At 42.5% G+C, this 12,623-nt stretch overlaps 1 protein-coding gene across 1 annotated transcript; it reads right to left on the reverse strand.

Annotated features, from left to right (window-relative positions):
* Positions 1-5,568: 5,568 nt before the first annotated feature.
* Positions 5,569-9,362, reverse strand: LOC139448383 (uncharacterized). Its single transcript, XM_071229927.1, has 4 exons — positions 9,272-9,362; positions 8,267-8,562; positions 7,446-7,562; positions 5,569-5,649 (listed from the first exon to the last, which is right to left on the reverse strand). Exons 1-4 carry the CDS (start codon positions 9,282-9,284, stop codon positions 5,611-5,613), a joined length of 465 nt encoding a protein of 154 aa, XP_071086028.1. The 5' UTR covers positions 9,285-9,362; the 3' UTR covers positions 5,569-5,610.
* Between the last annotated feature and the right edge of the window lie 3,261 nt (positions 9,363-12,623).

The following is a 12,623-nucleotide window of genomic DNA, read 5'->3' on the forward strand; positions in this document are numbered from 1 at the left end:
CAACCTGTTGCAGACAAGGGGCAACCGAGTACATCTGCAGCCTTTCTGAATCTACTGAAACCCATCGCATATTTCCCTGGACTTGACTTCACCGGCTATACAGAAGGTATACATGGACCCTTGTCATATCACAGCATGCACATGGTGTCTTATAATGAAGTAATACTTTTATCATTGCATTGTATCAATGAATGCATCATCCCCAAGTTCGTTTCTTCATATGGATATTCTGTGTGAAGCTACCTTTGTGAATAACTAAGAACCAAAAGAACTTGTATTCATACTATTTGATTCTTTCAGGTGTTTGAAATCATATTTTAAAAAGTACATTGTGAGAAGGTTTGACACTGTTTTACATTTCAACCCTGATGTAAAAATGAAGATGTTGTTTATAAAAATAATGTTACTTTTCCCTATCGCAATTTCGTATTTGTGAAATTTCAAATACGCTTCAGTTACTTTCATTGTTTATTTTTTTGCAACCGGTGAAGTAATGACACTTATTAAGTCGATATATCAGTATGTACATATTATTATGTTTATCTAGGTCTCTGTCTAACGTTCCATTTTCCAGAAATATAGGGGCGGTCGGGTAGCCTAGTGGTTAAAGAGTTCGCTCGTCACACCTAAGACCCGGGTTCGATTCCCGACATGGGTACAATGTGTGAAGCCCATTTCTGGTGTTCCCCGCCGTTATATTGCTGGAATATTGATAAAACTCATACTCACTCACTCCAGAAAAATGAAGGGGGCACGAGTGGCCCAGTCGCCTAAGGCGCTGCGATTCGCTGTGCATAGTTGCGTCCTTTGGGCACGCCAGAAACCTATGATAGTGGGTTCGAATCCCGGTTCGCCCCGATTGTGTTTCTAGGTTTGTCAGCACCATAGCGGCCCTACTTCTCTACTCCCTAAATTCACGCGTTGTTAGTGTGAGCCTCTCACCTGCAGGTTATGCGAGAGCGAGGCAAACTTGCCCCCGTATAGTGCAGTGTATCTTGTGCAGTGTATATCTAGCGTGTCGGACGGGCTTTGAGACGACGGGTTTCTCAACATGCGATAGACGTAGTCTTAAGCTCTAGCATGCTAACTGCCTGTTCTTAAAGCTATTACTAATGCAAGTTTCCTCATATTTTAACACAACTAATAAAGAAAGCTACCCATACAGATATATTAGTACATGAATTAATGTATCATCTTGCTTGATACGTTTTGTTGAATCCATTTAATAGTGTGACTGAGTGATGTTTAACGCTGCTTTAATATTAGAGAAACACCACGTTGAGTCAACTTGACGGGGAAGAAATTATCAAATGAGGCACATCCTAGACACTCCCACTTTGGGGGAAGTTGCGAAAGTGTAGTATTGTGCTGAAATAGGTTTGCGTTATATGAAGAATCTGAGATCATACGGTACTGTCACGCCTGTGGCATACAACTCTGCTCAGCAACAGATATAGACGAGTTGGCGACAAGTGGCCCCATCACTAATAGAATTATCATTCAGAAGATGGTTGCTCAGCTGGATATGGTTATTTTCTATTGAAAACAATAAATTATTACAATATGGCTACTGAGGTGATATTTTTAAAATAATAAAGGGGTTTCATTATTTCAGCTACATGACATATTATTATCTTACCATATTGCGCTGGTAACTGTTTGATGGGTGTGCTAATGGAATATGAAGAACTTTGTTTAGTGCGTAACGGTCCAAGTTTAAATTAGAAAGAGAACAAATAGACTATCGTTATCCGAATAGTAGCAGTCAGAGATCGCAGTAAATGAGAGATGGACAGAAACAAATGCATCTTCTTTTTTACGAACTTTCAAGGATTTGAAACCTTACAGAATTGTGGAATGTATTGATGAGACTCTTGAATAGATTATAGGATTATAATCGTCATTCGTTTCACAGTCGTGACGCATGTTCACTAAATGAGTAAATATCTCCGGGTCACAATCTGTTAGATGTTCCCAGGTATAGTTAAAGCGCACCCTGATATTCCCGGGGAAGTCCTGGCTGACATTTGACACGACCGTATTATAATGACTGAATGTATGTCTCAGTTACATAAACAACGATAACAGAGATGCATCAGTTGATTCATCATCTTTCGTTTTATAATCGTGATTCATGTTCATTGAAAGATACATACTGCCGGGTCACAATATAACATGACACAATCGAGACTGGATATGAAGGGGAAGTCCCTCTCCTATATCACCAAGTGTTTGTTAGTGTTGACTATCCGGGCAACAACACTTCTCTGCAGTGAGCAGTATATGTAAGGTTTTTCTTTCTTAATATTGACAACATGCGTTGATTAAGATTTAATTTAATTTTGTTATATTTTGTTCTCCCTGTTTATTACGTACAAATCAATAACACTATGGGCGCATATACATATATATATATATATATATATATATATATATATATATATATATATATATATACTCACACGCAAAAGAAAAGCAAGTCGAGTATGCAGTATACATGTTATTTATTTTCAACAGTAAAGACAAGAAATACTAATAGGGTAAGATTGACAAAAAATTGACTGAAGACAGTTTAATGGATTAAAAGGCAGATGACATAATTGTGTTTTTTCAAATGTTAAGGGCTTATACAGTTTCGGGTCAATACCCAAAATGTCAGTCAATACCCGGTGTGACCACCATTAGCATTGATCACTGCCACACATCTCCTGTACATTGAGTGGATCAGACGATTTGTGAAGGCCCTAGGGATCCATCTGCACACATCCAGAGCAGCTGTGCGTAGTTCATCGGCAGTTGTAGGGACTGGGCGCACATTGTGCAGACGCCTTTGAACCTCATCCCACAAGTGTTCGATATCCCACAAGTGTTCGATGGGGTTCAGATCAGTGCTGAGGGCTGGCCACGGTAGAACATGGATGTTGTGTTGTTGCAGAAAGGCCATGGTAGCTCTGGCAACATGGGGACGAGCGTTGCCCTGCTGGAAAATGTGTTGTTGATGTTGTGCCAAAAATGGAACAACGTGGGGTCTGATCACTTGGTCGATATACCGAGCAGTGACGCCGTGTCCCCGACCTTGACCAACATTCAGAAAGCACATGGGTCAAAGTCTCGCATTAAGTCCAATCCCTGCCCCTATCAGGACGCTAGGTCCAGCCCATGGATCCCTTTCCACAACGTTTCTGTCAGCGAAACGAGCACCCTGTCGCCGCCAAATTCTGACTCTTCCGTCTGCATGGGAGACACAAAAGCGACTTTCATCAAGGAAGATGACAAGCCTCCACTCACGATGACGCCAACTGCGATGACCCTGTGCCCACTGAAGTCGTGCTTGTCGATTCCGTGGTTGGAGAACAGGACGACGTGCTGGTCGGCGACATCTGAGGTTGTTGGAACGGAGACGTCGGATCACAGTGTCCCGGCTAATGTGTCGATTACGTGTTCCTATGGTCTGCCGAGCACTTTCACTTGCAGTTAGGAACAGATGTCGCTGGTGTTTACGGGTAATCTGCCGATCTTGTCGATGTGTGGTGAATCTAGGACGACCGCTCCGAGGAAGGTCATCTGTGGTCTGTGTAGCATTGTATCGATGCAGGAGACGGTAAATTGTGGTTGAAATGACGGGCAACATCTTGGACAGACTCTTCAGCTTCCAAACGTCCGATGACCTGTTTTCTCTGAATTTGAGTTAGGCGTGGCATTGTTGACCAAGGAATGGTAGGTCCAAGAATCGGCCACAGTTTTATACCCACTACAGTTCGTGATAGTTCGTGCATTTTCGATTTTGCGACAAATGGGTGCATGATACCCACATATTCATTGAAATGGTGCGTTTTGGCGATTATGTTTTTATGTAGCGTTTTTAAACAGGGCTTCCAAAATGCAACCAAAAATATTGATAACACCATCAGGCTTCACTACATGCTAAAGCTCGAAACAATTTATTGTTCCGTGTTTGTTAATTCATTGCTTAAAACCACTTGCGTTTCTTTTGCGTGTGAGTATATATAAATCATGTTGGCGTTCTCCCACTTCACAGAGAAGACAGAGAAGAGACCACTATGGGCAGAGTCATGTCTTCAAGTTTAAAGTGTATGTGAATCGGGAATGTTCTACACATAATGTGTGTCGAAAATGTCAAGGTGAGGTGACTCGAGTGCACAATACTTAAAGCCGACTTGGGACTTCATTTGAATAAACTGTTATTTAATTGTTGTAATTTCTTTGTACCAGTCCCATGGAACTGAAGACGGATGCTCTGTATATTTGCTTACATCACTGACTAAAGAGTTGGCTTATCAATGTTCCTTTTCATGTTCACCCTAAAATGAAAAACTTTTAAATGAAATCCTCCCCTCTCCCACCAAGGCAACAATGAAACAACTACTTCATTTGAATAAACTGTTATTTATTTGTAATTTATTTGTATCAGTCCCATGGCACTGTAATATATGCCCTGTATATTTGCTTTCATTAGGGACAAAGGAGTTGACTTATCAACGTTCCTATTTATTTTTACCTCAAAATAAAATAAATAAATAAATGAAATCCTCCACACCAAGGTAACAATGAAACAACTAAAGAATATACAGATGTATATGTCAGTAGGTCTCAAATCACATGTCTGCCCAGAGAGGCAGGGAAGAGCAGGAGCAGGTCCTGGCTCAGTGTGGGTCTTGGGGAGTGGTGGAGGAGGTCTCCAATGTAATCACATGTTCTCTGCCCAGAGAGGCAGGGGAAGAGCAGGAGCAGGTCCTGGCTCAGTGTGGGTCTTTGGGAGTGGTGGAGGAGGTCTCCAATGTAATCACATGTTCTCTGCCCAGAGAGGCAGGGGAAGAGCAGGAGCAGGTCCTGGCTCAGTGTGGGTCTTTGGGAGGGTGACATGTGCTAATACTAAACACTAATGACAGCTAGAGATTTATTGATAATTACAAGCTCTGTCCTCGCTTGTGAATTCATCACATTTGCACAGACCCTGATACTGCAGTAATCTAGACTTGCCAAACATTATAGACTTGCACGGGCTGTATTGGATATATTTCTTTCAGGGTCTGTATGACAGACTAATTTCCGGCTATCCTTTCTACACATTGTTTCAGTACAAGTCAGTGGTATCATTCGCACAAAGTTCATGCACGCAGTATTCATAGATAACGACGGGTCAGTGTTACACCTTGTCTGTGTTACACTGTACAGCCGCCGTGTGTATTCACGGGAGATAAAGGAACATGATGTTAGGTGAAGTGGGGTTTGACGTCCCGTTTAAATTCATCTCATTGCAGGTACATAATTCTCATTATAAAACTAACTGTTTCACGATCACTTTTTAATGTCTTGAGCTTTCGGAACAACACATATGGCATTCTAACGAAACTGCAACGGACAGAAGTTTTAAGAAACAAACTCACCAACCAAAAATCACTGATTCACATGATCATCAACACGCGTCAAATGTGCGCATTTCTGGTTTCTGATATGCGTACAGCGGTTATGGGTTGTAGTAGACGCGGGCGATAAACAGTAAAGGAAAAATCTTGACCGTGGCACAATTATAAATCACATAGACTTAATTGTCAATATAAGGAGATTTTGTTTTTTTCCCCAGGTTGTCTAGAAGAAGTGATGGTCGTGATGGTGATGTCCGTGTTTCTGGAACATAGACAAGATTGCATGTACACACAATTAATAATAGAAAAGATATTAGAGCCTGAGACAATTAATTTTTTCACATTTGGTCGAGGGCGAATATGGGCGATTTTCGGCTTTGAAATATTGGTAAAAATATTAGATATGTACATATGGTTAATAAGTATCACTTCTTTTGTCTAAGCTTGCATGTTTTGTGTGTCTATGTTTTATGTGAGTGTTTGTGTGTGTTGTGTGAGTGTTTGTGTGTGTATGTTAGTGTTGTGTGAGTGTTTGTGTGTGTATGTGTTTGAGTTGTGTGTGTGTGTGTATGTGTGTGTGTTTGTGTGAGTGTTGTGTGAGTGTTTGTGTATGTGTGTTTGTGTGAGTGTTTGTGTGTGTGTGTGTGTTATGTTTGGGTTGTGTGTGTGTGTTTGTGTGTGTTGTTTTACGAAGTAATCGAGATTTTGGACAAGACAATCCAGTGATTGATAATACGAGCAACGATCCACGCCATCCTGGTACGTTGACACGTCATGAACCCAGCCTGACCACGCGATCCTTTAAGTCACCTCTTATGACAAGCATAGGTTTTAACCTGCACTCCACATGGGTTCCCAATTCAGACGCCTATACTGTATCATTAGTATATATTTTACAATGATATAAAATATAACAACTCATGATCCTATACGTGGAAAGGGAGATAATCCAGTTCAGCTCCTCCGTTGAATTTATGGGTTAGAGAGTGAGACGATAAAATATTGTATCCGACGCATAACGAGTGAATGGGTTTGTAGAAATACTGCTTACTACCAGGACAGGTGAAGATCCGGGGTAGAATAGGTCTTCAGCAACCCATGCTTGTCGTAAAAGGTGACTATGCCTAACCTAAGAGGCGACTAACGGGATCGGGTGGTCAGGCTCGCTGACTTGGTTGATGCATGTCATCGTATCCCAATTGCGTGGGTCGATGCTCATGATGTCAATCACTGGATTGTCTTGTCCAGTCTCAATTATTGCAGAACGCCGTCATGTAGATGGAATATTGCTGAGTGCGGTGTTAAACAACAAACCAACCAGGTTGAGTCCTCAAATGAAGTGCAGGGCAATTAGACTGCAATAACTGCGTACGCCACAGTTGCTGAACCAACGTGGTGTACATGTGTGTGTGTGTGTGTGTGTGTTTGTGTCAGATAAGACAACGTCTCCAGCAACGTATTCTGTTTGTATGAGGCGACCTAATGGAAGGTTACTTGGTACTTGTCGTCGTACCCTAACGTCGTGGAACGTGCCTCATAATATCCGTCATTATCAAGTATCGATTATTTACAAGTTGTTGTCTAATAGATTGAAATTTGCTGCGTTGTCTAAGAAAAGAACAAATTGATCTGTAACTCCCTATGTAGGAAGATAAACCATGAAGTGAGTGAGTGAGTTGGGTTTAACGCCGCTTTTAACATTATTCCAGTTATAACGCGGCGTGTCAGCTTAATGTGGGAGGAAAGCCCGAAGTGATGCAGGTCTCAGACGTTTACCACTTCGGTGAAACCCACGAGCACGGGTATGGTGCTGACAAACCTAGAAACATAATTGGGGCGAACCGGGATTCGAACCCACAATCATAGGTTTCTGGCGTGCCCAAGGGACGCAACTCTGCACAGCGAATCGCGTCGTCTTAGACGACTTGGTCACCCGTGCCCCCACAAACCATGAAGTGTGCTGCATCACAATGGATAGAGAATCTTACCTTTTGGCATCTAATATATCTTAAAAAAACGAGGCTTGCCCACAAAGTGCTTAACATTCCTAGAACTTACCTCTTTCACGATGACTCTCTCATTGCCGAATCTGTCCTCCTTGACCACCACTTTGTGCCCGAACCCGTCATTGAACACGGCCTTGTTCTGAGGGGGGTGATGGTGGTGGTGGTGATCCTGTAAGAGTTACAATGAAAGCCCGTTAGAACGGACCCTGTTAATCTGGAATCTCGTTTTTTTAACGATCGACATGTCTCTGTGTCAGTGTCGGCACGTGTGTGTCAGTGTTGACATGTGTCTGCAGCAGTGTCTACATTTGTCTTCAGCAGTGTCGAGATGTGTCTGTTGCAGTGTTGTCAAGTGTCTGAAGCAGTGTCGACACGTGTCTGTATCAGTGTCGACATGTGTCTGCATCAGTGTCGAGATTTGTCTGCATCAGTGTCGAGATTTGTCTGCATCAGTCTCGACATGTGTCTGCAGCAGTGTCGAGATGTGTCTGCAGCAGTGTCGAGATGTGTCTGTAGCAGTCTCGGTATGTGTCTGCAGCAGTGTCGAGATGTGTCTGCAGCAGTGTCGGCATGTGTCTGCAGCAGTGTCTACATGAATCTGCAGCACTGTCGACATGTGTCTGCAGCAGTGTCTACAGCAGTGTCTACATTTGTCTATATCAGTGTCGACATGTGTCTGCAGCAGTGTCGACATGTGTCTGCAGCAGTGTCGACATGTGTCTGCAGCAATGTCTACATGTGTCTGCAGCAGTGTCGACATGTGTCTGACATGTTTATGTATCAGTGATAACTGCTACTTACTCCAATCCCCTACCATAACCTTAACAACAAAATGTGTCATGAAGAGTGATAGCATAACCATAATAAACTGACCTCTTTTACGATGACCTTCTCGTGGCCAAATCCATCCCTCTTGACCACGACCTTGTCACCACACGGGTCTCTGAACACCGTCCTTGACTGGCCATGTGGTCCGAACCCCTGCGTGTACGTCGTTGTGGTAACCACGGGTGGTGCGGGCTGGGCGTAGGGGTAGCCCGCTGGGGGTGGGGCGTACGCCCCCGCAGGATATTGTGGAGGGTAGGCACCTGCTGGATACTGTGGAGGGTATGCTCCGGGTTGGGGTGGGGGAACGTTACCCTGGGGGTAGTAGGGATTGCCTGGGTAGCCTGAAAATATTGTAATCGTATTATATCATGTTGTACACATTCCATTGTGGATTCAAGGGCCATTAAGTTGCCTCTGACACATTTTGCTGGGGACCCAGAATTTCCACGGGAAGACGAATGCGTATTCTTTAAGCATATACAACACTCGTAACATTTCTGATATGTAAAGCGATATTCACCTCCTTGATTTGTCAGAGTGTGTCAGTTTATATCAGTGAGATGTAATAATCCAAACAAAGACATGTTTGTCCTTATGGGCACCTATTTCCCTTTGTTTGTTTGTTTGTTTGTTGTTAAACGCAACACTCAGCAATATTCCAGCTTTATGACGGCGGTCTGTAAATAATCGAGTCTGGACCAGACAATCCAGTGATTGACAACATGAGCATCGATCCACGCAATAGGGATCGATGACATGCATCAACCAAGTCAGCGAGCCTGACCACCAAGTCCCGTTAGTCGCCTCTTACGACAAGCATCCTTACCGGGATTGATCCGTGAAACGGGTTAGAATTGGTCCTCAGCAAGCCATAGTAAGCGGCGATTAACGGGATCGGGTGACCAAATTCGTCTACTTGGTTGATGTATTTCATCGTATCCCAATTGTCTAGTTCGATGCTCTTGATGTAAATCACTGGATTGTGTGGTCGGACATTCTGTCGTAGCTGGACGTTCGGAGTTAAACAACCAACTAACAAGCAAAACTTACCTGGATAGCTCATAATTACTGCTGGACCGCTCCTCCTTCTGGACCTTCAATTGATCAACTGATGCGGAACACAACCCTATATAGACAAGAGGTCATCATCTTCACGTGACGTGACGTCATGCGACTAGGATCGGGGACGTTATCGCAAACTCCTCTACAGTGCTGAGGTGACACGTTAACGCGGCAAAAGAGAAACCAATTACTGTGTGATGAGCTTTAATATCACCACGCAGACATTGTCCTGCGTCGCAGTTGATAAAAGCGAGATAAACTGTTGCCGTTATACAGTTTATGTTGATAGTGTTTATATCATATCGTACAAGATCACGTTGTACACATTCCATTGTGGATTCAACGGCCATTTAGTCGCCTCTGACACAGGTTGCTGGGGGCACAGAATTCCTACGGGAAGACGATCCGTTCTCTTTATGTTTGTTTGTGGTTTAACGCCTCACTCAGCAATTTTCCAGCTATATGACGGCGGTCTGTAAAATAATCGAGTCTGGACCTGACAATCCAGTGATTGACATCATGAGCATTGATCCACGCAATTGAGATCGATGACATGTATCAACCAATAACAGGCACGCCAGAAACCTATGCTTGCCGTAAAAGGTGACCATGCTTGTCGTAAAAGGCGGCTAACGGGATCGGGTTGTCAGGCTCGTTGACTTGGTTGATGCAAGTCATCGATCCCAATTGCGTGGATCGATGCTCATGATAGTCTGGTCCAGACTCGATTATTTACAGACCGCCGTCATATAGCTGTAATATTGCTGAGTGCGGCGTTAAACAACCAACCAACCAACCAACATCAAATAATTTCATACTTTGAAGTTTACACTGTTTCTTTCATGCTGATTGGCCGAAGGGGTAGTCACATGATCGGATATTTGGCGTTCACACACCTGTGAACGGACAAAAAAAGTTCACACGATGTGAACAATTTTTGTGTGCAATTGATCGTGTGAACTTTTGCCGGAACTACTTTCCGGGGTTTCCCCGAATTCTCGATCGGTGTTTACGATCAACTCGTTTTACTATTTTCTTTTTAATCCCTGCTTTTATCAGCAATATAATAAATTAAGTATTTTTGCCTGGTCTTGTAACATTTTCATCTGACTTATAAATAAATAAATGCTTTGGCTCTGGTGATTGAAGTCGTTTAGCTGCTACATGAAACAAAATGGATTGTCCTTGCGGTGATTCGGATAGGGAATGGCTATCTTTCAATACTAATAACGCAAGTGAAGAAACTTAATTCTCTTAAATTACTGAGGTGAACGAAATCGATTTATTGAGCGATATTGACTTTGACGCCTTGTTTTCGGAAATGAGAGGAATCTAGCACCAATGAAATCAAGGTCGTACCCTGTCAGATGTGGCCGCTGACACAGAGCAAATGCGACTGCTCCTGATCAATCCCAAACTAAAACCCGATTTACAATTGTATCGGGGAAAAATCTAAGATTTAGAGAAACCATAAAACATAAAAAGGTAAGGAAAGTAACTTAAATTAAAAAAACCCAAAAAAAACCTTGCCTACCTGATTTATCGATTGGTCATCGGAGACGAGAAAATATCCGTAGACGGAATTAGAAATCTACTATTCCGGTTTCTGAGTTGTGCATTCTAGGGGCACAGTAATGAAGCTGGCATCAGATCATACAGTAGGTCCATCTCAGGTGACAAGAAACACCAGCTAAGCAGAGTATTGCAGCACATGCTACAAATCCCAAACTCCAAATTTAACACACCCTGACGTTGAAAATTAACACAAAACACACACGTTTCCACCAGTCCATTCCGCATCGTCCGAATTGGTTTGCGATTGTCCAAACACAAGCAACACATTCATAAATCGGTGATATTCCCAAATTGCTAGTGCCATGAGAGGGTTCACACGTCTGGGTGTTTTCCATAAACGTCAGTTTCAACAACCCTAAGTATAAATTTCATCGGACCCGTGAAGATTCCGGGGTAGAATAGGTCTTCAGCAACCCATGCTTGTCGTAACAGGTGACTATGCTTGTCGTAAAAGGCGACTAACGGGATCGGGTGGTCAGGCTCGCTGACTTGGTTGCCTGGGTCGATGCTCATGATATTAATCAATGGATTGTCTGGTCCAGACTCGATTGTTTACAGACCGCCGTCATATAGCTGGAATATTGCTGAGTAGGGCGTAAAACAACCAAACCAAACCAACCTCAAGCTCCCGTTCGATTAGAAATGCACTTCTTTGCAAACTTATGTGACGTCATATATAAATCCGCGCTTGAAGGTTGACCTCGCCTCGGTGCATCGAAGTCATGTTTATATTTTTGTTCAACTTCCTGTAACCAATTTTTAAGATTTGATTTATCCCAAATATTGGTTGTAAATTTGTTCAGAGAATGAAATTATGTTGACATATTTCTAGATTATGCTGTATATATTCAAAGAACTATTTTTCTAAGAGTGGGGAAACGTATGTGACCGAGAGCCGTCAAATACCGACAGAATAACATTGTTGCAATGTTCTTCGGCGAAACCAGAGGACTTCAAATTTAAGCAAACATTGTTAAGATATTATTCGGCGAGACCAGGGGCGGTATTCCCAAAGCTTCTTAGAATTTTTATTAAGCCTTAAGAAATCTTAAATCCACAAAGAAATCTTAGATACCCCAACAACCAACTTAAGTTTTAAGTAATTTCTTAAGTCATATTAATATTCACAGAGCTTCTCAGTGCTTAGCTCTTTGCTTAAGTTTAAGATACCTCATGAGCTTACTTAAGTCCTTAAGAATTTTCTTAAGACATCCAATATGGCTGCCATAGGTATTGTACAAACCACCGCTAGACGAGATGTACTGCAAATATATTCTGACAAAGAACTAATCAGAAGATACAGGTTAAACAAAAGTGGTATTGAATATGCTGAATATTAATTGCTGATAAAATATGTCCTAGCACCTCTCGTTCTCATGACAGGAACTGAAAAGATTGTAGCAACGCTACGTTATTTTGCTACAGGCAAAATGCAATTATTCAACGGGGATGACTTGGGTCTTTCCCAATCGTCGGTCAGTCGAGCGATAGAGCAGACAGTCTCAGCATTGTCCGACGCCGATATAGCATATCCCAGTTTCTTGCAGGGTTGCATTCGTCGGAATCAAGTGGCGTTTTACAACATCGTTCACTTCCCTGGCGTTGTTGGAGTTATTGATGGATCCCATGCGCAGATTATTGCACCATCTGTCGACGAACCCTCAAATGTAAATCGTAAACAGTACCACAGTATTAACACACAACTTGTATTTGATCCAAACAACATAATTGACCTTGTTGCGAAGTGGCCAGGCTCCACACATGA

The sequence above is a fragment of the Haliotis cracherodii genome, unplaced genomic scaffold (genome assembly GCF_022045235.1).
Source record: "Haliotis cracherodii isolate W230 unplaced genomic scaffold, xgHalCrac1.p SCAF_7, whole genome shotgun sequence".
Lineage (NCBI taxonomy): Eukaryota > Metazoa > Mollusca > Gastropoda > Lepetellida > Haliotidae > Haliotis > Haliotis cracherodii.